The sequence below is a fragment of the Macaca thibetana genome, chromosome 18, assembly GCF_024542745.1.
Source record: "Macaca thibetana thibetana isolate TM-01 chromosome 18, ASM2454274v1, whole genome shotgun sequence".
NCBI lineage: Eukaryota > Metazoa > Chordata > Mammalia > Primates > Cercopithecidae > Macaca > Macaca thibetana.
The window spans coordinates 37575309-37601288 of NC_065595.1; the positions used below are offsets into that span (position 1 = coordinate 37575309).

A 25980-nucleotide genomic window follows, 5' to 3' on the forward strand; every position below is an offset into this window, starting at 1 on the left:
GACTTTTGGGTGTACTAGTCAAGGCAAGGGAGGAGAAATGCAAACTCACAAAAGTCACTGAATAAAACTGAAAAACATTAGCACCAGAATGCTTCAAAATTCTGCATTATCAATCAGAAGTTTTTCTGGCCCTTAGTACTTCAGGAGAAGGATCTAGGGCGGAGTGCCTTTGAATTTCAAAGAAGAGATAAAGAAAGGGGGCTTTATATCTAGGAAAGTTTCCCTGTACTTCATGTTTTTTTTTCCATGTAAATATGAGAAAAAGAAAAAACCTACTACTTTTTATAGGAGGAATACGGGCAGATACATTAACAATTGCGAAGTAAGCCAATTCACTACCTATATGTCCTTTTCACATCTCACAGTGTCTATTATTTGGAAAGGCACTCACCTACTTATCATGAAGGGACATTTCCATGCATTCTTTTCCCTTAATCAACATTAAAATATATGGTAAGTAAAGAACAGAACCAAGGACACAGCCGGCATGACAATTTCTGTGCTTTCTCACCAAATCAGAATGGCTGATGTGGAAAACAGAGTAACAGATGGTGGAATAGCTAGAGAGGCACATGATTTGCTCAAGGTCACAAGAATTTCAGCAACACAACTAGAAACAAACGAACAAAAAATCCCAGACCTTGAAGCTAAATGCTATTGTTTACATATACCACTTCATTGAGGAATAAAGTTTCAATTAAATAATTGCAGGATAATTATAGTCCCAGTTCTTTATGAAACTCAATCACGGAAATCATAGTTTTGTTGGAAGAAAGGTGGGTAGCGTCCTTTGACTGACTCTATTGTAGGGAGGGCGAGGGCTGCATTGGAACAGGAGACTGGAACAAAGGCTTTGTGTCTCCATGTGCCATCCTGAGTTACTGGGTTGCATTTTTTAGGCATTTGATATATGAATATGTTTACAACAGGGTTTGTCAAGTTGACACTTTATGTGGATTTCTCTGATGTCAATGTATAGGATGAACTGAGGGCCGTGAAAAGGAACAAAGGGCAGAGAACTTGGATTCAGGGAGAAAAAGTTAAAGAGCTGCTTCAGTTAAGGAGGTCAAATACTAGAAGAGGTAAATCTAAAGCGAGGACCTGGAGGGTGGTAATGCTCCCTACAAAGGTAGAGAACACTGTTGACTTTGTTTAGTGAGGATGAGGGTGCTGTACCACTGGACATACTGAGGTTAAGGTATAATCAGGGTTTGATGGAGACAACCAAGAAACAGTTAGAATAAATTCTGCAGCTCAAAGAAAAAATTGGGTCCAGAATTACAAATTTGGCAGTTACCTATAGAAAGATGATAAATAAGACCTATGACATTGAGTGAATTCACAATCAAAGAGTAAAAAATATAGAAAAAGTGGGAATAAAATAATTGGACAAAGTTTCATTTAAAACCTGATGGATGATCGGTAAAAGAAAGAGTTTACAAATTGGACTCATTAAAAGTTGAAAATTGCTGATCTTTGAAAGATACTGTTAAGAAAAACCACATGCTAGAGGAAAATATTTGCAGAATATTTATATGATAAAGGACTTATATCCAGAATATATAAAGAATTCTCAAAATGCAATAAGGAAATAAACACCTTGGTATAAAAATAAGCAAAAGACTTGAACAGATACTTTGGCAAAGAAGATATACAGATGGCCAATAAACACATGAAAAGATAATCTTCTCTTCTTGGGCGAGTGTTTATAAACAGTAGACTAACAGCAGCACAGATTCAAAATAATAACATAATCTTCATATCATATACCTGTGTGGTACTTATCACCTGTCAGACACAGTTTTAAACACTATATAAATATTAACTGACGTAATGAGTTAATAAAGTAGAGTTTTAATTAACTATTCAGTGATAAAGAAATTGAGACACAGAGAGGTGAAGGAATTTTCCCAAGGTCATATAGCTGGTAAGTGGCTAAGCCCAGATTTGAACACAGGCAATCTGGCTCAAGAGCCTGTGCTCTTGGCTATAACAATCTGAAGCCTTTCCACAAACCAGCAAGTATATATCGAGTGCCTACTCAGTGCACACACTATAGAATCACAAGAAATAGATTAAATACAGTTCCTTTCCTAGGGGAGCGTAAAATCTAGATAGAAAGACAAGCCTATGCACACCAAACACTTGTCTGCATCTAGTAAGGATTCAAGCTTTAGAAAATAGACAATAAACATGTTGGACATCATCATGTTGATTGAAAGACAGGATCTTATTATGATAATTAGGAATTATTGAAAACATTCTAAACCCTCTGTAGTTTAGAAGTTCTTTAGAGAAAAACAAAGACCGCAAAAGCTTTGTAAGAATTCAAACAGGGAATAATAATTTAGACATTTAAAAAATTCTTCTACAATCTTTTATGCTAGTATAGTTGTCAGTAAAAATATTTATCAATTATCTCTTTCATGCTTGATAAAGTCCTTGTGATTTAGGTTGTTTCTAATAACTTAATGTAATGTAAACAAGCATGAGCCTTGTCCAAACATGACAATGATCTAATTCAATTACCTCCCTATGTTAAACCTGCAACTGTCTAGTGAGCTGAACAATTCCTGTTAGCCGGCTTTATTTCAATATCACTGAAGATCCATCCTGATGAGCCCTGAGTTACTGTTCTGTTTTGTTTTTGTTTTGCTTTTCCATTTTCCCATAATGAAAACTGCAATAGAAGAGTGATAAAATGCAAGACTATAAGCAGAAGAAATCCTTAAAAGAAAATAGTATCTTTGAATTTGTACCTACAGAAGTCATCCTGTGAGACATAGCAACTCCTGTGAGGTCTCAGATTCACTCCATTCTAGCAGCCCAGTCTGAAAAGGGGTCGAATGTGTGTGTGCCACTAACAGCTGTGACTGTGCAGGAGGTAGGCAGGAAAGAGAAAGGAGAGAGACAGCGAGGAAGGGAAATGCAGAAAGAATCAGATGAGGGAGGAAATAAGAATTAGAGAGAGAGAGAGAGAGAGAGAGAGAGAGAGAGAGAGAGATTGTAGGAGACGTGAAAGAGTGAAGGATCGGAAGGAAGGGTGGGGGATGCAAAAGCCAGATTTTTATTGGAAGCAATTGAAGTGGTTGCTATGAGACCCGCTCGAGCGGAGGACCAGCAGCCAGCCCGACGCTGATGGTTCTTACCTCGTACTAAAACCTTTGCTTTGACACAGTTTTAGAGTTGCTTAATATTCGAGCAAGCACCTGACACGGGTGACTTTCTCCTTCTTTTTTTCCTCCAGTCCCTCGGGTAAGATGGAGGTAGAAAATGAAGCCAGCTGCTCCCCGGGCAGCGCATCAGGCGGGTCCAGAGAGTACAAGGTGGTAATGCTGGGAGCAGGGGGAGTTGGTAAAAGCGGTAAGTTTTCACACCAAATGCTGGGGAAGGAGGGGCCTCTATAGAGACAACTCTATAGAGTGAAACAAGAATGATATTGCTGATGCTGTTAGAGGTGAACTGTGGCAGTTGAGCATCTGGCAGGATGCTCCAAAGTGTCAGGACTGTTAAACCTATGCTGATGAGTCAGGAGAATGCAGATAGCCAGTGATGATCCACAGAACTTTAAGAGGATAATTGTTTTCTTTGATTTCATGCTGGGTGATATTTGCTTTTAGTGTATAGGTCTTTTTTAATAATAAAAATATGTATGAAATTGTCATGGCATGAGAAAAATGTGCTCCTATTCTCAAAAATCTTCAAATAAAGAAAGAAGTGCTATGAAAATGCAATTAAACAGTTACAAACACAGACATATACTCAGGATGATCAGTGTTGATTGTTGTGTTTGTTTCTTTCATTAGGAGGTTCTTTTTCCTCATCTATAGTCTGACATAGTGTGTGTGGGCTTTGAATATCAGAAAGAAAGTTGGTTTTTGGAAGTGGCAGTGATTTATGGAATGATATCCATTGTGAGTCCTGTGCAGGGTGAGCAAACTAAACTTCATGGTCAATTAAAGGAGAAAGATGAGGTGATAATAGAGATGAAGAATAATAAATTTGTTTTGGTACATAAAGAAGTGTCAGTTGTTGGGATTCTCGAGGAGCCTAAAAGGCCAAATATAAAAAAAATTAAAAAATAGATACATAGTAGTTTTTCAGGCTGATCAAATGTTAGATAGCTCGGAGCTATGGCTGTGACTAGAAAATAAATAAATACGGCTTTTTATATAAATATGAAATATCTCCACTGGGAATATATCTTTGGGAATGCTAAAAGACAGAAGAAATATTATAGTTAGTATGGACAATTCAATAGTTTTAGTGTTGACAAAAAAATTAAAAGTTGAAGACAACATTTTTGGCAGAAGAAACCAAAAAGCTGACAACTTTGGTGGATGGGTCCACAAGGGATAAGAAAACTGAACAGTGAAGGAAGAGGAAGGAGATTATGACTTTAGTGGACAGCAAAGTTAAAGATAGCAAGAAACATAAAATTCAGCACCCCTACCTCTTCTCCCCTACAAAAGAGAATTCTCATAAAAGATAAAAGAACTAGGTACATCTGAATGTGGTCAGTAGCAAAATTCAAATCAGAGTGAAAAAAATTATTCATCTCTCCTGGGGAGGCAAAACTGTGAAAGAAAAGCTTTGCAATTGTGTATAAATGAGGAATTTTTACACAGCTTTCTCCTCTAACTGTAATGATTTGAGAAGGAAGGAATCAAAATAGAGGAGGATTTAAGGAAAGAGGAAGGGATGGAAGAAGGATACAGACAACATGATCTATATAAAATGAAGTTATACTTTTTAAGAATCCAGTCGGATACAGTGAGGAAGAAAGAAATAAGCAATGTGAGAATAAAATACTGAAGAAGAGAGAAAAACAGATCAAAAAAAAAAAAAAAAAAAACCAGCAAAAGGTCAATTCACATTAAATGCCACCAGAAGCTTTTGAGGTCAGGGAGATGCTGAAATAGTCGCAATAATGTGCCTCCGTATTGCTTCTGTCTGCTGGTTAGGTATTTGCTTTTTCACCAGGAGCTTGGGGGATGTGGGGACAGAGTGACTGGTTTTTAGCCTACTTCATTTTATTCCATGGTAATGAAACTTGGAGAAAGAGTTTTTGGACAGGAACATCCTTCAGCAACGTACTTTTCTTGTGATATTGCTGATATTATAGTGGTGATGTTTTGTCTTCTATTTTGATCTCTCCCAAGTATTATTTGTGCTGACTGATCATTGTTACTGTTCCAATGACTATGGATTTTCAATGTGACACATGGCCTACAGAGTGGCCTGTCTTGCTCTCATCTTTGCTTTGTACAATAGAATTCAATTCATAATTAAGTACTTGAACAAAACTTTTCCAGTGAAATGAAAAGACAGGAATGACAGGCTCATTCTCAGAGAAAGTTAAGGATAAAGGGTGTAAACAGTTCCGTTGTATTGATTACATATAAATGGCAACCTTGGCTACTACACCAGAGAATATTTCTCATACTACAGTTTCACACCTGAAAAATGCTGTCCTTATGACTAAATGTTTGAAATCACAGTGATAAAATCATCCGGTCCTTGGACTTTTCCTCTGTGACTTATCTGATGTTATTACATCAGAATATAAACACTCAAGCACTGATTCTCAATATTAACCTTCTATTGAAGGTTAAAATATTTGCTTTCAAATGAACTAAAAATATACATTGTTTATTTTATTTCATTTAAGCCTAGGCTGGGGTGCAGTTGCATGATCATGTCTTTAAAATATGTTTTAAAAGCTACTTTTCATATTGAAGACTTAGATCAACAGAGGTATATGAAGGGATTGTATAACCCCATTACCATGGGTTGTGTGAAGAGATTTGCAGAAGAGATCTGCTCTTCTGAAGAAACTAAAGAAGGTACATCAAGCTGCTTTCTGTTTCCAATTCTGAGAGTCAAGTCCAAGTCAGCCTTAAACATGGATTAAAAACTCAATTTACGGTGACTATAATTTTTAAAATCTTGGAGATTTTCTATGTGTATTAATATTTATTCTTTTTTCTTTTTGTAGAGATGGGTTCTCACTCTGTTGCCCAGGCTGGTCTCAAACTTCTGGCCTCAAGCAATGCTGCTACTTCAGCCCCCCAGAGTGCTGGGGTTATAGGCATGAGCCATTGTGCCTGGCCTGAGAAATGTTTTTATCCAGGTTTTACCAAAATATTTTTTGAATATAAACTTTTAAAGAATTTGCAACTTTACTGAAATAGGAATTGCCACAAGATTGAAAATATGTCAGGTAATGAATGTACTTTATGTGAGGAATTTTAAACCACAAGTAATCAATAAAGTTTACTGAGCACGTATTATGCACAGTCCTATGCTAGTTACTATAGAGAGGAAAAATGAAAGACATAGACATTTATGAAGCCCCCATTGCATGGCAGGCATGGGTTACATGTATTTCATGCTTATACTCAGTCCTAACCACAGTCAGAGTCGGTATTTCTATTTCACAGATGAGAAAAACAGAAGTCAGAAAAATGACTTGTGCCTGGTCATGGGGATAATAATTTAGAGTTCGGCGATGTTTTATCTAACTCTACTACGTTATGTTTAATGCTCTGAGAAGAACACAGAGTTGCATCACTCACTATTAAGAAGAAAACAGATCCATTGGTAATGCATTTCCTAGGTCTCGAATGTTATATTTAGAAGAGATCTTAACCGTGTAGGCTATCACTTTGATTTATACATCTATGCCTCTTTAATCTTTAACCTAATTGGACACTATGCATAACACTTCTGTATAAATATATAATTTATATTTATATTTTTATAATTAAAATTATATGTAATATTGTCAAAGAGTGTTACTAACTGCAGAGAAAACAGGGATACACAAGAATTATATGGACCATGGCCAAACTGAGGCACTGAGAGTCGAAGAGACCTGCAAAGGTCATTTATACAGCAGTGGCAGAGTCAGATCCAGAATCCAGTCCTTCTGACACCACTGAAGCTGCTTTTCCATCACTCCCCAATTTTCACACAGAGTGAGCTGAATCAAAACTGCACTATACAAAGTAACAGATACGTATACAAAGTAGCAGACGTTTAGGAGGAACAAATATAGAGATCTAATGTATAGGATGAGGACTATAGGTAATAATATTTTATTTGGAATTTATGCTAATTAGTAGATTTTATTTTTTTATTTTTGTTTGTACATGGTAGGTGTATATATTTATATATATATATTTATGGAGTACATGAGATATTTGGATACAGGCATACAGTGTGTAATAATCACATCAGGGTATGGGGTATCCATCACTTCAAGCGTTCATCATTTCTTTGTGTTATAAATCTTTCATTATGCTTTTTTTTGTTACTTTAAAATGCACAATAATTTATTGGTGACAATAATAACCCTGTTGTGCTATCAAATGTTATATCTTATTCATTCCATCTAACCACAATTTTGTACCCATTAACCATCTCCACTCCCTCCTCCTACTACCCTTTCCAGCCTCTGGTAGCCATCGTTCTATTACCTCCATGAACTAAATTGTTTTAATTTTTAACTTCCACAAATGAATGAGAACATGCAAAGTTTGTCCTTCTGTGTCTGGCTTATTTCACTTAACATAATGATCTCCATTTCCATGCATGCCGTTGCAAATGACTGGCTCTCATTATTTTTCATAGCTGAATAGTATTCCATTGTGTATATGTACCATGTTTCTTTTATTCATTCTTCTGTTGATGGACACTTAGGTTGCTTCCAAATCTTGATTATTGTTAATAGTGCTGCATAAATTAGTAGATTTTAGCTGCTCTTACTACCACCCCCTATAAAATGTAGCTGTGTGAAATGATGGATATGCTAATTTGTTTTCCTAGAGTAAATACTTTACTGTCTATACTTATCTCACAACATCATATTGTATACTTTAAATATACACAATAAAGTTTATTTAAAAAATAATGAAGTTAAGATTCATGATAAGAAAACTACTTAAGAAACAACACACATATAAATATACACACATTCAGTGAAATAACAATAAATGACAGTAAAATAGAAACTTATATGTACGGTGATTACAACTAAAAACAAAAGAAAACAGCAAAAAAAGACCAATTATCCAATAAAGTTCAGTATGTTCTTTTATCCTTCTCATTTTGTTCCACTGCCCATCCACTCACCTACCCTCAAAAAAGTAAAAAAAATAAAAATTATCTCATGGTTACAGTTTTAAAGTTTTATGGAGTCTAAACAATCCTTACGAGTTTTAAATATTGACCTTTGTCACTGTGGTTTGAAACAGCAAGACTGTTCCTCAGTGTCAGAGCATGATGAAATATTGCCTTCATTGGCTTCATATCTGGTTCTCCAAGTTCAGAATCAAATTATTCAATAGATTTTATTCAATAATAATAATATCTTATTTTCCAGGTATTTTGGAAAATGCCTGCATTTGGGATTTATGCTAAGTTAGTAGATATGTATTTTATTGCTTTTTTTATTTTTATGATTTCCTAGTAGGTATATGTATATGTATTTATGGAGTACAGGAGATATGTGTATACAGGCATACACTTACGATAATAATCACGTTTTCAGATTTAAAGAATTTAAGATTCATAATGATCATATTTTGCAAAATAAGATATTATTGCATAAAATTGGGGTAAAAATAACATTTTACCTATTCTGTAGTATGATCTTATTTGATCATAAAATAAGAAAGCAAGTAGGAGAGGTATCTGAGCACAGAAATATCAAAAGATTTTGTCTAAGAGTAACGGAAGTGGGAAAGTCAGAAAGTAAGGACTGGACATGAACTCAGGCTTTCTAAATCTAAGCTGTTCTTCTATCAAGTTGTGTGGGAAAATTAGAGAAAGGTTCCCAATGTCAGATGAGAACTGAATGTCCTTCTCTGGTCCCTAGGACACATCTTGGAATTATTTGGTGAAATGTTGTCTTAACATACATCTTCAAGTGTGAAATATGTACGAAAACATTATGCAAGTCATTGAGAAGGGAGGGGGTGTTATTCATAACTGTGATTTCAGGTGATTCCTGACCTCTGGGGGTGCACCATCTCATGGTGGAAACTTTGCTGTAACGTGTAATACAAAACAATAAGTTTATATTAGGCTTCTAATGTAAGAGCTTTGGAAACTCAGGATAAGGGATGGCTATAAGAGATGTGAAAGTTGAGAAGATATGACAGCATAGATGATATTTAAATTGTGTCTTAAAGGATGAGGAGAATTTTTTTGATGCAGAAGAGGAAAAGTATAGGGAGATACGAGGAAGAGAATTGAACATAAACAGTGTATACAGGGGCACAAAGGGATGTGAAGGCTTACAATTTTTAATGGCAGGATCTTGATAATGTAGTGTCCTTAAGGGGTAGTTGAAAAAATATCTTTTGAGATTTGCTCAATAGATGCCTTAGTTAACTGTGAAAAAGTTGACCAAAACAAATAAACTGAAAACACCAAAAGGATTACGGAACTCAGAATTTATTAAAATGTTTCTATTGTGAATTCTTTGTGAAGAAAAAACTCGTTTGTAAAATAAACAAACATATTCTCTCCCACGGCCATTTGCAATTTGTTGCCTCTGTAAATTCAGTTTCATGTACCAGGATTTTATTTTGTTTTATTTTATTTTATTTATTTATTTATTTTTTGGAGGCCAAGTCTGGCTCTGTGGCCCAGGCTGGAGTGCAGTGGCTGGATCTCGGCTCACTGCAAGCTCCGCCTCCCGGGTTCACGCCATTCTCCTGCCTCAGCCTCCTGAGTAGCTGGGACTACAGGCGCCCGCCACGGTGCCCGGCTAAGTTTTTGTATTTTTTAGTAGAGACGGGGTTTCACCGTGTTAGCCAGGATAGTCTCGATCTCCTGACCTCGTGATCCGCCTGCCTCGGCCTCCCAAAGTGCTGGGGTTACAGGCGTGAGCCATGTACCAGGATTTTATAAAGAGAAAGCAGTAACAATATTTCTGAGGTAAGCAGAAAGCAACACACAACCAATTCCTTCCACCTCAGTGAATTAGGAAAGCAGGTAGGAAGTTGAGCCTTTATCTGATAAATTAAATCAAGGCAATCAACCAAGTGCATAATTCATGTCCCAGAGCCTCTGTGTTGTACTTCATTAACAGAACTTTGAATCTGACAAAGCTGAACAATTGTCACATCATGGCCATGCGTTATCCTAACCCTGTGCACTGCAAGGCAAAAGAAAAAAAATAAACAAGGGCAAAGTAAAAAGATTTTAAGATTCCAGTGCCTTCTGTTCTCACCCTTAATTGTTACCACCTCAGTTATACTGCAGACCATCACTCACTGCAATACTGTCAGGAAGCACTGGACAAGAGGTCTAAATAAGGCTCAGCAAAAGAGTAAATTGGTATCTACTCACTCAAGTGATGATTGAAAACAGAATTCAAGCGATAAAAGGCTGTGATTGACAACATCTCCAAGATTATATGTGCTCTGTAGATTTTAAATTGAAGAAAGAGAGTTACTACAGCTCTATATGAGTACTATATGATATGTCTGCCCCATCTATGACTGGAGATAAACGAGCATGTAATGGTCCCTCAATGAGCCCACATGTTGCTAGGCTCCTTACGTTCACGCATTTACTTTGGTGTTCTGATGGCTGATGGTCTGTCACATTCCCCTGCCTTCCTATACCCCTTGCCCTGCCTTCATCTTGTGAGGAAAGCATTACTGTCTGCATTTTATAAATGAGAAAACTGAGGTACACACACACACACACACACACACACACACACACACGTAATATGGCCCGAGGCACATAGATATTAAATGATGAACCTAATGTGCCTACATATGGATGTCTAAGTTCGATGTTTACATTATTTTTATTTTCTCACCTGAAAGTTTTTATTTTTTGAAGACGTGATGCTGTGAACCTGAGTTCTAACTTCAGCTGCATTTTCATACATGTATTTTAAACACCACACAAAATCATCCATATGAAAATATTTTAGTATTTTTAATTTTCTACACAAACAATGGAGAGTGCTACCCTTATTAGATGGGGTAGTGGGTGGCATGAGGAGCTCTGACTAAACATTTTAGCGTGGAGATACCAAAGACTGGTTTATTCTTGTCTATTCAGAGACCCCTGGGGGCCTCAACCACATAGAGAGAAGGTGACAATTCCTTTCAACTTGAGAAAACCAAGCAACCCAGTAATTATAGAAATTTATTGAAACCTGGGATCATGCTAACAAAGAAAGTAAACAGGGTGCTGAATAAACCACACAGATTTTTGAAATTAGGTGCTGATTTACTTAGGGAAGCATATTTTCTTTAAACATATACATTTGGGAATAATTAATAGAAATTGACAAAAAAGTGTTTGTGTGTGTGTGTGTGTGTGTGTGCGCTCGCACAACCATGCATGCACGCACATGCACCTAGACCTGTGAAAAGCCCACAGATATGACCAAGAGTTAGACACAGCCTCTGCTCTGTCCACCAGGGTAACAAACAAGATGTATAAACTGACTTGTGAGTCAATGATAGAGATGTATGGGAGGTATTTTGGAAGCAATGAGAACTATGGCTTAGGAAGTTAGAATGACCTACCATACAATGTTCAGCTGTTCATCTGTAGCATTGGGACTAGAGTCTCCTTTCTGGAGCATGAATTTTTCCAATAGGCCATGTCGCCTCCCATAAACCAGCATAAAATCTCACTGGAGATCAAGCTGCTGTCTATGACTGATTATTTCTGTGTGTATGTGTGTTTGCAGTGTGGTGGGATTGCAACTGTACACACTGACAGACGGTGGTCCTCTGTACTGCTCACACACCTGCAAGGTGCACTCTTATCAATGACTCTGGCTGTTTGCAAAGCCCATCAATGATATCAACTCAATCACTTGGGCTTTGCTCATAAATACCAGTTTTCTGGTGACCCTGACCAAACAGTGCCATCCGTCCTTCTCGTTGCTCAGCAGGGACCAGTTAAGTGCCATTGCTAGTCACTCTGCCAGACCATCATTTCTATCCTTTCTGCCTACTATAATTCTACTTCAGCTAGCACCACAACGTCAGCATGAGAATATTGATAGTTCTAGTCCCCATACACTCCAAGCACTTCAGCATCCTGCCACTGCCAAGTGTATTGGGCAGATAGAAACCTGATTCTCGTCAAAGTATGCGTGAAGGATGTAAAGCTGAAGGGGCAGTGGGGGATGGGGCCTGCCTGGAGATGTTGCATTGAAAAGGAAATCAGAGAGAAAACTAGATTTGGAGTCCCAGGAAAAAATCTTTAATTGAACTGAAATGAGATAGTGTAGATAATTTGTGGTCTTAACAATGGAACACCGAATAAAGATTTTTAACTATTATAGTTAGAGAAGTTGTTGTGGTGGTGGATGACGGAAGTCCTTTATCAGAAGATTTCTTGGATATGTGAAAGTCAATGTTTGGGTAGTTACTTATTGAATGAATCAGAAGTCCTTAGACACTTTACCAGTTCACAGTTCCTCTTAATATGCTTTAAAATGAGCAATAAAGCGTGTTTGTGTTCACACATCTGTGTGCATTCACAAAAGAGGAATGTTTCTTGTTTCGTCCAAATTATTATTCTTTCAATTTCTTCCTGCAATGAATGGCAAAATAAAAGTGAACATTTCTTAGTTTTGCATATACCTGATCCTTTTCAAAATGCACTAAATATTTTAATTTATTAAATCTCAGTAAACCCAGCAGTGTGGATGTGGTTAATATCCCTAGTTAATAGATGAGAATAGTAAAGCTTGAAGACGGTGAGTAATTCACTCAGGAACCCAGAGCCTGAGGTGACTACACAGAATTCAGTCACTGCCAGAGCTGAGGCCCTTAACCATTGTGCACTGTGCTCCTCATCATGCATTCTTTTGATCAACCTTTGATCTGTAGAATGAAGGCCTACCACAGAAGTGATGACATAATGATGTGAACTGGGGGTTTGGGTAACCTAGGAAATCCATATTTGTCTTTTCTCATCTGTAAAATGGGGATGACAATAATAACTATGAAAACAGTTCATACTCAGGATATTAATGACATAGCCTGGCACAAACTGTGGGACAATGTTTATAACATAAATGGATAGCTTTGTTTTTAATTATTTACCCTTAATAGCACTTGACGTTGCACAGGTCACTTAAGCTTGCTGAGTCCCCGTTTTCCTCATTAAAGGCTTTAATTAAAATATCCTCAGAGAATTGCTGGGTAGGTGACATTGGAAAATATTAAATAAAAACTATAGATCATAGTGCCCAATATTACACCTTCATTAAAACCACTCGTTCCCTCCCTCTCTCCCTCCCTTCCTCCCTTCCTGTCTTCCTCCCTTCCTCCCTCCCCCCCCTTTTTTTTTTTCCTTCCTTCCTCCTTCTTTCCATGCCTCCACCTAAGGCAGTTTACCTCTGTAATATAGGGAAGAGTAGTGACACATCTTTCAGACAGGTCCTAGGAAAATACAATTTGTGTTGAATATTGTAAAACTGCCATTGTATATGCACCTGCTCTATTCCTGTTCTTGCTCTCTAGATCCTTATATTGATTAGTTTCTGCTTTGGTCTCTTGAGTGGTAATTTCAGTGACAGTAATAACAGTGGTTTACTTCTTACCTTAGTAAACAATCCCTTTATTCGTCCTAATTGACCCATACCACACACAAACACACACACACGCGTGTGCGCATGCACACACACACACACACACACAGACACACACAGAGTACACCGCCTGTTAGAGAAAGGATTGGAGGACAATTGCCTGCTACAGTAGCCCACAAAGGGCCTGATGAGAGGGGCTATGGCTTTTAACAGAGCATACCTCTGCCTGAATCGAGACTGAAATTAATTTTTCCAATATGTGTATTGTTTTAATAAAATTAGAGTAATATGACATGTCTTCCATTGTCCATATTAGCAACACTGAACATTTAAAGGGAAAGAGTCATATTTAATGGTTGCAGGAAAAGCTAATAATAAGCTACATGGATACAGATTTTTGTTTAATTGAAGAAATCAGGCTCTTTATTTAGTAGCAAAAAGGACACATCTTTTATTTGAAATTATAAAAACCTTAGCTAATTGGTTCTTGCCTATTTTATTTATTTATTTATTTATTTACTGTTTAGAAATATATCTTACTTTATTCCAACATCATTATCTTAGGACTGAAATCAGTGGAAAAACATTAGGGATTTTATATGGGCAAATTCTGAGTAACAGAATTCTGGAACACCTCAGCGTCTTTTATTTTCCTCTTTCATTTTTAGTTGACAAGTAATAGTCATATGTATTTATGTGTTATTTTGATAGGTGTGTACAATGTGTAATGATCAAGTAATGGTAGTTAGGATATCTATCACCTCAAACATTTATTACTTCTTTGTGCTGTGAGCATTAAAATCCTCTCTAACTTTTGGAAAATACACAATAAATTATAGCCAACCACATTCATTATACAGCGCTGTGAAACACCAGAACTCATTCCTCCCATCTAACTGTGATTTTGCATCTGTTAACCAAACTCTCCCCATCCTACCCTCCCTCTCTCTTCCCAGTCTCTAATGACCACAGTTCTACTTCTATGATATCAACTTCTTTAGATTTCACTTACAAGTGAGAACTTTTGATATTTATCTTTCTATGCCTGATTTAGTTTACTTAACGTAATGTCTTCCAAGTTCATCCATGTTGCGGCAAATGACAGGATTTCATTCTTTTTTCATGTCTGAATAGCATTCCATGTGTATGCATATGACATTTCCTTTATCCATTTATCTGTTGATGGGCATTCAGGTGTATTCCGTATCTCAGTTATTGGGCATAGTAGTGCAATAAACTTGGGGGTGTAAGTATCCTTTTGATATACTGACTCCCTTTTCTTTAGATAAATACCCAGTAGTGGGATTTCTTCTATCATCTTTTAAATCCTCTTATCTCACTCTTACCTGATCTTCATACCACTGTCAGTTTGTCCTGAAATACCCTTTTGATTCTTCTCCTCCTCTAACAACTAAGATATCTTACTTTATTCCAACATCATCGTTTTAGAATTGAAATAGACCCAGATATGTCCTTCTATCACTGTCATCTGTCTTCTAGACAAACTATTTTGCTTTTTGTTACCCAAATTCTTAGGACTTTTTTCTTGTATTCTTTACAAAGTTATTTTAAAATAAGCTCTCTCCTCTTTGCCTCAATTTGTTCAATTTGATCTCTCCTTTCAGATTCCGCACAAGTACTTCTTGCTCTTTAATATCTTCCCTGTCTACTCCAGTCTAATATCTTCTCTCTTCTTTATAACACTTAAAATTCTTTCTGATTATTATCCCTTCCAATAACTATTTACAATTATTCAGGTTCCTTGAGCATCTGGCTTGTGGTCTTAGATGTTATTTAAATTTTGAATTTGTATTTAATTTGTTATCTCTTTATATTTAATTTTCCTGTTTTAATAGCAAATTCATAAAGAGTAGGAAATAGATTTTATATTGTCTTCCTTTTCCCATGATACTTATGGGAGTAAAGCTTCAAAAATATTTATAAACATAATACCCTTCTTTCATCTTTGAGGAAATTCAGAGAGTAAGACACCAAGCATATGTATTAAAATAAAACTAAGCAATATCCTAAAAGTTCACAATAGAGCCATGAATAATAGAGAAAGAAACTGGCACCAAGAGAGAAGAGGCAGGTATGTGAGTATAGGGTAAGGGTGTGGCTTGGGAACAACCTAGACTCAGGCCAGCGTTAACAGTCTTTGGTGACAACGGATTTGAAGGCGAATAAGCCCACCCAGTGTTTAAGATGTTCAGAAACACAAATAGACCACAGGAAGTTCATCCATCAAAACATGGCAGATAGTCACAAACAAGTAAAATATAAATGCTGAGTTAAGGGCCGGGCACGGTGGCTCACACCTGTAATCCCAGCACTTTGGGAGGCCGAGGTTGGCGGATCACTTGAGGCCAGAAGCCTGAGACCAGCCCGGCCAACATGGTGTAACCCCGTCTCTACCAAAAACACAAAAATTAGCCGGGTTTGGTGGTGCACTCCTGTAGTCCCAGGCTGGACCACAGAGCAAGACTTTGTCTCCAAAAAGAAAAATAATAAATAAATAAATAAACGCTGAACTAAAAAGAACTGAGCATGCACCAACAGATGGAATCAGAAGCAGTGTACACATTCCTTGAAAGCCAAAGATTATGATAGCTGACAGTCAAATACATATGAATCAATGAAAGTAACTCATGTTTTATTTCCCAAACCTTTTCCCACTGCACATCAGAACTGTGGACTACTCTTGGGGTGGGGGGTGGGGTGGCGGGAAGGTTTCCTGAGGGTTGGAGTGGGCAGAAGAATATTTTATAAAATGTTATGAGAAGATCTCAGCAAATAAGACTGCAGAACATTGTTTACCCCCATGGTTCTAAGTTCAAAATGTTTACTAACATAACAAAGAACAATTGTTTCTTGGTCAACACTAAGAAAAACTGAGGTAGATTGTAGTTGAAACAATGAATTCAGAATTAGCCACAAGTTTCTACATATGTTTCCCGGGAGGGTAAAAGTCATTCTGCATAAGATTTAATTTTAATTTTGATAAGAGGAAATCCTAAGAAGAGAAGACCATAGAATCTCCAATAGGACTAGATTCTAATCAAAGCATCACTTCTCCCTGATGTCAGGAAGCTCTAAAATCAAGAAGGCAAAACCTATTTCATAGGCAAAGTTGTTGCCATTTTTAGAAAACAAGCAAAACAATAACAAAAGAAAAAGCAAATAAACATACAGAAAACAACTTTACTCTCTAGGATTAAAAAGTTTTCCTTCCTATTTTGTCTACTTTTTGTTTAGCTAGCTACTTACTCTTTTCTACTTGCGTTGTCATACTGAATGAACTTAAACGATCTAATACCAGCTTTCACACTTTCTTTAGAGCCACCCCATATAAAAAAGCCTTTTATATTTTTTCTGCCCTTAAAAAAATTTGCCTTCCACTTCATCACAGAAAAGCAAATTGAAAACATTTTTACCTAAAATACTTTGCTATGACAAGAATACAAGTGGTCTGCCACTCTTAGCTTATTTATATATTTTTTGAGTGTAATTCTGAGACAGCTTGGCATGTTTGAAACAGCAGGGACTTTTAAGAGGGACAGGCATGCATGGAAATTCAGTTCTCCCACTAATAAATCAAGTGACTTTGCTGATTCTTCCTCTTCTTCTAGATCTCTTAATGTTGCAGGACACAGGGCTTCTTCTCATTTTAATTTCCTACGGTATTTTATCCAGTCACATGACTTGAATGTAATTTTTATACCTTTATGTCTTTGTATTAAATTAAATTTATATCTAGACTACATTTATATCTAAATTTATATCTGTATAATTAGACATAATTAAAATGACAAAAATTTAAAAAGACTACAATGCTAACGGAGAGGCAGGGTATAATGAGAGTATGAATTTATACAGTCACCATACAAAATAATTTGACACTCTGTACCAAGATGAAGAAATATGTAACTTGATCAGATGATTTAACAGGTCTACTCCCAGCTATATATACGCAAAAGAAATTCACATATGTATGAACAAAGAGGCATGGTCAGAATATTTACAGTGGCATTATTCCTAATAGTCCTCAATTAAAAGTCTACGTGTTCATTACTATGAGTGAATCAATTGTGTTAGAATTTTTATATATATACACACACATTAATTATACATAGAAAATATATATATGTGCATATATTCATGTGTGAATGCACACACACACATATATGTCTGTGCATGTGTGTGTATATACATACATACACACAAAAAAGGAAAAGGTCACCTAGGTGGACTCCTTTCAAGGGAGGGAGGAGGCAGTGATTGAGAGAGACACTGGGGGATTTTGAAGTCCAGAAATGCAGACTAAAATTGCCCAAAACTAAACCACTGATCTTCTTTTCAAACTTGTTTACCACCAGCCTCCCTCAGATCAACTGATAGCAACTCCATCTTTCCAATTGCACGGGCACAAGACATTGGCCTGATGCTTTACTCCTCTCTTTCCTTCATACGTCCACATCCAATTCATAAGTAATTTCCTTGGTTTTGTCTTCTTTGTATATCCAGAGGTATCCTTTTTTCAACACTCAATTGTGAATTGAATTCTAACTTACCATCCTCTCTTGCCTGTATCTATAGTTTTGCACTAACCCTTCTGCATGTTTCAATTGTCTCCTACCATTTATTAACACAGCAGCCAGAGTGGTCCTTTTAAGCTGCAAGTCAGATCTTGTCATTACTGTGCTTTAAACTCTACCATGGCTCTTGCTTCACTCACAGCACTTTTAACAGCCGATGTCACTTCTGTGATCTCATGTCCTACTAACCTCCCTCTTGCTGTCTCTACTTCAGAAATATCAGCTTCCATGCTGTTCCTAAAATATGCCAGACAGGCACACTTCCCTTTTAGGGTTTTTGTGTTAGCTTTTCCCTCTGCCTGGGATACTTTTCTCCAGATAGCTGCTTGGCTTACTCTATCTTTTTCAAGCATCTCTCTCCTATTGTCGCATCAATGTACCTGTCTGCACCGGCCTAATCTATTGGAAAACCTCACCTTCCTACCATATCCAAATCTCCCTTTCTTTGGTCCAATTTTTTCTTTCTATAGCACCTATTGCTTTCCAATGTAATAACTGATTATGTTACTAGTTATTGTTGGCCTTCCCCAACACTAGAATGTCTGTTTTATTCTCCCAACTGCTTAGTGAATAAATGAAATGAAGTTACCTAAACTTGTGAAGCTTCAATGTATTTATCTCTAAAGTATGGAAAATAATACCAGCCTTGCCAATGGGTTATGAGATTTAGGGCTGTAACTGTAGAGGTGAGAAGTGATAAGACTCTAGTTATATTTTGAAAGAAATGCCAAAAGCATTTAGTGATTGATAGGAGAGTGTTGTGGGCCTAAGCCAAAAATGATTTTGCCATCAATAGAAATGGATTATTGTATGCAAATTTGTCAGGAAAAAAACCCTGCAAGATTGTTCTTTTAATGTTATGCAGCAAAAGAGAGCATACGTGGCTCTTGATATTATAGACAGACAAAATACGCAAATACACATGCTTATGGTCTTCTGATGCTTATACTCCCATGCTTATGGTCTTCTGATGCTTATACTCCCATTGAGTTTAAGACTTTTTGAACCAGAACCTATGCTGTAGGGGAAATATGAAGATTAAATTTAATAATCCAAATAAACAAGTGTCATCTGTATATAGGTATGTGATAAATGTCTGAAGTTATTTTGTTATTATATTAATGAAAAGATTGATAGTTTATATTAATAAAAAGCATGATAGTTAAAGTGAGGAAGAAATACATTAATATATATATAAGATTAAAAATGCAAACTTACATTTAAGTATTTTAGATGAAAGGGGAGTAAATAAAAACTTGTTTATAGATCTTTATAACCTTGGAAATCACACTCTATTAAGGAGGTTTAAACTGAATCATTCATTCATTTAATATACAGTATAGATGGATTGAGTTCTGTAGCTTTCCAGCCATCATTCTGGATGCTAGAGTCATAGAACTAGCCCAAGCCCACATCTTCAGAAAGGCAAAGAGAGACAAATGATAAGGAAATTACAATTACCAAAGCATCAAAGCTGATCTTGTTAGTGCTCTTTTTTTCTGATTATCTTTTCCACATAAATTTGCTATATATGATTTACCTAGAACCAGAATAGAAAATCAGAAGACTGCAACTCCCCTTTCCTTAAAATTATATGCCAACAGCATGGAGGTTTTCTTAGGAGCATAGGCCAGATGTTGCCATCCTGTTTCTCTATTTCATCCCAAATATTGACATGACTGTTCACTCCTCTGAGGTTGGGTTTGTTTTGTATAGTATGTGCTTAAGAGCAAAGATTTAAGATCTTGCTACCAGCATTTAAATCCTGGTCAATTCTTGCAGTAATGTTGTGATCATGGGCATATCACTCAGCATCTCTGAATCTTGGTTTTCTTCTCTGTCAAATGGAGTTGGTAGTACAATGGCCTTCCAATCAATTAATGAATAGGCTTCCAATGAATTCATGTAAATAAAATCCTGAAACAGTCCCTGGTACTTCCTCATAAGCACTAGTTATTGTCCTTGTGGTTGTTATTGTTGCTATTGTTATTGTAACCATTATGTCTTTGCAAAAAACTCTATTCTGCCCTATCCAGGCTGATAATTATGTTTTCTACATTTTTCTCTAAGACTGAGATAACTTTATTCTCCCTTACTTCAATAAAAGCATTTATTATTTACATTGCTATGTGTTACAACTATTCTCTCTTTATCTAGGGTGAAAAGATTCATGCAATCCTAAGCAAATGGGCTTATAAGGAGGGGAACCAAAGAATGCGTTTGCTAAAGATTTTCTAGGAAAGAAAGTGCCTTCTGATTTCTAAACTCCTGGTCTTCCCAAAAAGGAAGAGACATGTTTCTGCTATTTTTGAAAACTCTGACGATAAAAGGTTATTACCTAGAATCATTCTGATCCCTCAGAAAAGGACTTTCTAATACAACTTCCAACACTGCAAGTTTCTCATGCAGAAAACCTTTAGACACAAGTGAATTCAAAAGAGAATTTAAGGAACCAGGTTATAGCTTCAGTATTTTGTTCAATTTGAGCTTATCCTGGAAGGTCACACATTTTACATCTCTTTGAGCTGCTCTCCCCATCACTCCCAGCATGTGCTATCATTTTTAATTTTCAAGTTTTATAGCTAACACTTGAGCTACACCAGCTAATATCTAGCTAACTAATAAGGTCCTCTGCTTCCACCTTTATTGATTAATCATCTGTTGGAGTTTTTAATATCCATTTGTGTTTAATATGCTGATATTAAAAATGCCTCTTTCCTGAAAGTGATGGATGGTCTTCCAAAGGACAAGACTTTGGTTATGATTTATGTAATAGCGAGTTCACTGGAGTCTGGCTGGAAAAACTACCCTTGGAGATCATTGTAATAAAGAGCTCTGTAGCAACACTTTTCAGGTCTTTAAAAGCTGTCTGGTGGATAAAGTTACTTTGTATTCAGATTTCTATGTAGACCTTCTAGCGTCAGTCTCCAATAAAACTCACCCAATGGGAATTATTGTTTCCTTATACAAACCCTTTGCTCCAGACAAAAGGACCTTTCCATTGTCTCCCAAGTATACCTTACATCTCTATACATAACTTTTGCATAAGATATTCTACTCTTTTCCAAAAGCTTTCTGGAATTTCCTCTGCCTATTTTAATTTCATTCGTTCTTCAAGAACTAAAAGATAAATATCCAAACCCACAGTAATTTATTCTCCCTCTCAGTATTTCTATTTTTTGCTGTCTGTGCTATTTATTTAACATTTAACATATTCGGATTTGTATATTTAACCTTCTCTGTGTATGTCCTGTCTTTTCTCTATAATATAAACTCCTATAAGTTAAGTTTTATATGCTCTATACCCTATGCCAGTACTTCTCAAATTGTCACTCCCTGGTCCTCAGCAGCTGTAGCATCTAGGAACTTGTTAGAAACACAAATGTTCACACCCCACGTCAGAGCTACATAATCAGAAACTCTAAGGGGTGTTTTCAAACTTCCCCATATAATTATATTGTACAGCAGTTTGAGAATCCCTAGTCTACACTATGCTACTTTCTCTCTTTCTCTTGATAACAAGGACTCAAGATATACTGGACACTTGCATATTTGTTAGTTAAAATTAGTTTCTTCTGATTCTAAACTACAGCTAACACGCTTTGGATAGGATCAAAGACACACCTCTTTCTAAGCATCAAGCTTGTTTCTCCACTTTATACCTTCATTACATTTTTCTCTCAGTCCATTAGATTTTGTTTTTAGCATCGTACTTTCTCAAAGAACTCAAAATTTAGCATAAAAGACACTTATTCAAGAAACTGTGGCATAAATGATTGTATCAATTATGTTAAGTAATTTCCCTAGAATTTTAGCTTTATATAACTTTTTGAGTGTGAATTTCTTGATACATATAAAAAAAAATCTAACCTAGAAAAATTGAGAATAAAGCAAACACTTGTGAACCCCCACCACTCGACTTAGTTAGTAATTTTAGCTGTTTTATTAAGTATTTTTAATCACCAAACAAATATACTAACATGATTTTAAAACCATTTTAGTTATTATTATACACTGATAAAAGAGAAATGTGAAAGCAAGAGTATCTCTCTAGTAGTCACCAAAATATAATATGTAAATAATCTGTTCCCATGTATCTGCTAGTATGTGTCTTTGAATGTTATAGGCAATATAACTACATATTTTCTCCTGAAAGGAAACTTCCCATGTTAAAAATAATCTTCTGTGATATTATACACATGATTTACTCTTCTTGAAAAGTAGATTCATTTTTAGATTTAGGAAATCTGTCACCCCTCTAAATCTCAAAGGATACTGTTTAATAACCTGACAAGGAAGAAGATAGTTTCCAGCTAAATTCTATGAATTACTAACATGGACCAGAGAAATTCAGATAGGCCAAATTTTAAAGTTCGATTCAATTTATCTGTGTCTGGTTTGCTGGTGCTAATCTAGACCATCTTCATTAGCACATGTGCTTTCTTGGATTTCTTAACAGACTCTGAGGAAATACTTGTTTACAAGTTGGGATTTATATTCACTCCTCTGTTTCATTCCTTCCTTCCTTTTTCTACTCCAATGTGAAATATTCTTACTTTTCCAGATTGTTCTGCTTCTTGAACATGTGCTATGTAAGTGTTTTTTTCTTCTAATTATTAACACCTTTGCAAAGTTTTAATTACTGTAAATGTAGACATTACTGTGTATAAATATCTACTGTCTCCTAGTAAGCCAGAATCTTTCAGTAGCGAGCTGAGAGAGCAACCTCTCTTGATTTTACATTCCTCACCTTTAATATTAGTGTAAAGGAAAAATGTAGAGTTTTTTAACATCCATATTCTTCACATAAGTATTTCCAGGTATAATAGTGTTAAATATCTTGTCTAATCAAATTATCATGTCATTTGAGTTAATACTTAGAATCTGCATTTGTTGCTCAAGTGATCAAACCAGTGAGTACAGTTATAATGCAGATAAGGAAGTGGATAGGTATTAAAGATATAATCCTACACCATTTGTGTTTAGATATAATGATTATGTTGAATTTAAAATTGTTTACTTTTTTACATAAGATCAAGTAATTTAAATAAATTTTCTCCCAAGTAGTGAGCTTTAAATTTATTTGTGTACTTGTCTATGTTTTTTTGTTTTTCTTTATTATACTTTAAGTTCTAGGGTACGTGTACACAGCTTGTGGGTTTGATGCATAGGTTTACATGTGCCATGTTGGTTTGCTGCACCCATCAACTCGTCAATTTTTAACCCTATCAAAAAGTGGGCAAAAGATATGAACACACACTTCTCAAAAGAAGACATTTATGCAGCCAAAAGACACATGAAAAAATGCTCATCATCACCGGTCATCAGAGAAATACAAATAAAAACCACAATGAGATACCATCTCATGCCAGTTAGAATGGTGATCATTAAAAAGTCAGGAAACAACAGATGCTGGAGAGGATGTGGAGAAATAGGAACACTTTTACACTGTTGTAAAATTAGTTGTAAGTTACACTGAGTGTAAATTAGTTCAACCATTGTGGAGGACAGTGTGGTGATCCTTCAAGGATCTAGAACTAGAAATATCATTTAACCCAGCAATTCCATTACTGGGTATATACCCAAAGGATTATAAATCATGCTGCTATAAAGACACATGCACACGTATGTTTATTGCAGCACTATTCACAATAGCAAATACTTGGAACCAACTCAAATGTCCATCAATGAGAGAATGGATTAAGAAAATGTGGCATATATACACAATGGAATACTATGCAGCCATAAAAAAGGATGAGTTCATGTCCTTTGCAGGGACATAGATGAAGCTGGAAACCATCATTCTCAGCAAACTATCACAAGGACAGAAAACCAAACACCGCATGTTCTCACCCATCAGTGGGAACTGAGCAATAAGAACACTTGTCTATGTTTTAAAACAGAATGTACCACCTGAGGTTTGTAATGGATAGAAACAACAGTTTATTGATTTATGTCTAATATTTTGACTTATTCTCATTCTTAATTCCTTGATGTTATCTTTCCATATGTTATTCCATAATATCTACATTAATTCTATTAATTAATTTTGAAGTCTTTCTACAAACAAAGTGGGCCTGTTCTCAATACAATTTCCCTGAATACATTTTGCCATGAAACTCAATGCCATTTTCTGTATCATAAAGATCCTGTTTTCTTGAAAGTCTTTTTAACCTTTCTAATGCCAATTCACTGAATTCAAAGTAATTAACAATCCATGATCCTATCAAGAACCAGAAAAAAGAAAATACATTGCACAATGTATGACCACTGATCCACAGTATGAGATGATTAAAAGCAAGAGAGAGGTGGATTTGAAGCTAATCTATAAGCTGGGATTTCACTTCCATCTCCAACTCAGATTTTGTAAGTACCCATCTTCTATAATACTACTTCTGTTATATTCAATTCCATGAATAAAATAATAATTTAGTTTCTCTCTGACTTCCCTTGATCTTCCATATCTTTCATCAGAGCCATGCCGAACCATATTGGAGCCTGAGGCAAAGTGAAAAAAAAAACAAAAAAACACGAATACCAATTTTGAAATATTCTTCAAGGATTTTTGCATTAATTTTGAATTTTTAAATATTCACTAAAAGTAATTTTTCTAGATTATTGAATTTTTGGTGCTTGCTCCCCTGCTCCTCTCTCCAAATTCTGTGCCTGCCTCACCTCAGTTCCAGCCCTGGCTTTCATTTTCAACTTTGCTTCTCACATATGTTTCTTATGCAATCCAAACCTTGGTAGCTCATCTTGCATAAACTATTTTAATATAATATGGAAATGTGAAGATAGTGTGGTGATGGTAAATTTTAGCATTTCTGCAAGTCAGCGTCAGTACTGACCTGAGAGGCACAACAGTTTTCATGACCTTCACCAGTTCCCCAGTTGTCTCTAGATCCTACACCTTCCAGCAACCAAAATGCTGGAGTTAGCTCATGTCTTCTCTTTTTAACTGACCTCACGGAGAACTGACTCTTTGGAAATTTCAACTCAGAAGAAAGCATTACCTTCTACATGCTGATAGGTTTCATCACTTCCAGGATATTCATTCTCTAGCTCCCTCGTCATATATTTAAATGTGGCTATTTTGGGGAAGCAAATCTCCCAACAACCTCCAGTTACAAAAAACAAAAGGGGAATAAATAAAAGAGCCAGGTCTATAACAATAAATTGCTGATAGTAATAAACATTTTAAAAAACACATTTCTCTGAAATATAGCCAAAGTAAGTGTGATTTTTGCTACAGAAAATCAGGAAAGCACATTTCCATCTCCTCAATGAAAACTAGTTGTTATGCTTTGCCATTGATAGTAGGGAAGGAGGTACAGCCCACTCCAATAGACTCAGGGAAATGAGCATTTTTCCTTGACTGACAGTGACACAATTTAACAAGAAATACCACAGTAGCCTTCAGTACTTTGGGGCTCTATTTTCTCATTTAAAAAGTGAAAACACTGAATCAGTTTAACTCAAGATGTTTTCCAGCTCTTAAATAAATTCTCCCACCTACTCACATATTCTTTTCAAGAAGTTTCTCTGTTTGACTCAATGCTAATAAAATTAGTGGTTTTACACTGTAATTTTATTCTTTAAAAAAATTATAATAGCTATTGTGCAGAAATTATAATCTTGCTTACATATAAGAATATACTATGCATTTGCCAAAGCTTGTATTAGCTAATATTTAGTGATAAAAATAACATTATTTAAGGTGTAACTTTTACTAACAAAAAGACAGAAACTTCCCCTGACTATTCCAGACTGGCCCAAGAGAGGCAAAATAAGAGACTG

At 35.9% G+C, this 25980-nt stretch overlaps 1 protein-coding gene across 1 annotated transcript in view; it reads left to right on the forward strand.

Annotated features, from left to right (window-relative positions):
- The first annotated feature begins 2865 nt into the window (after positions 1-2865).
- RIT2 (Ras like without CAAX 2) overlaps positions 2866-25980 on the forward strand; it is a 392076-nt gene continuing 368961 nt past the window's right edge. The window contains exon 1 of the mRNA XM_050767592.1: positions 2866-3363. Coding sequence (XP_050623549.1) covers positions 3261-3363 — 103 coding nt within the window. The 5' untranslated portion in view covers positions 2866-3260. The remainder of the gene's footprint in view (positions 3364-25980) is intronic.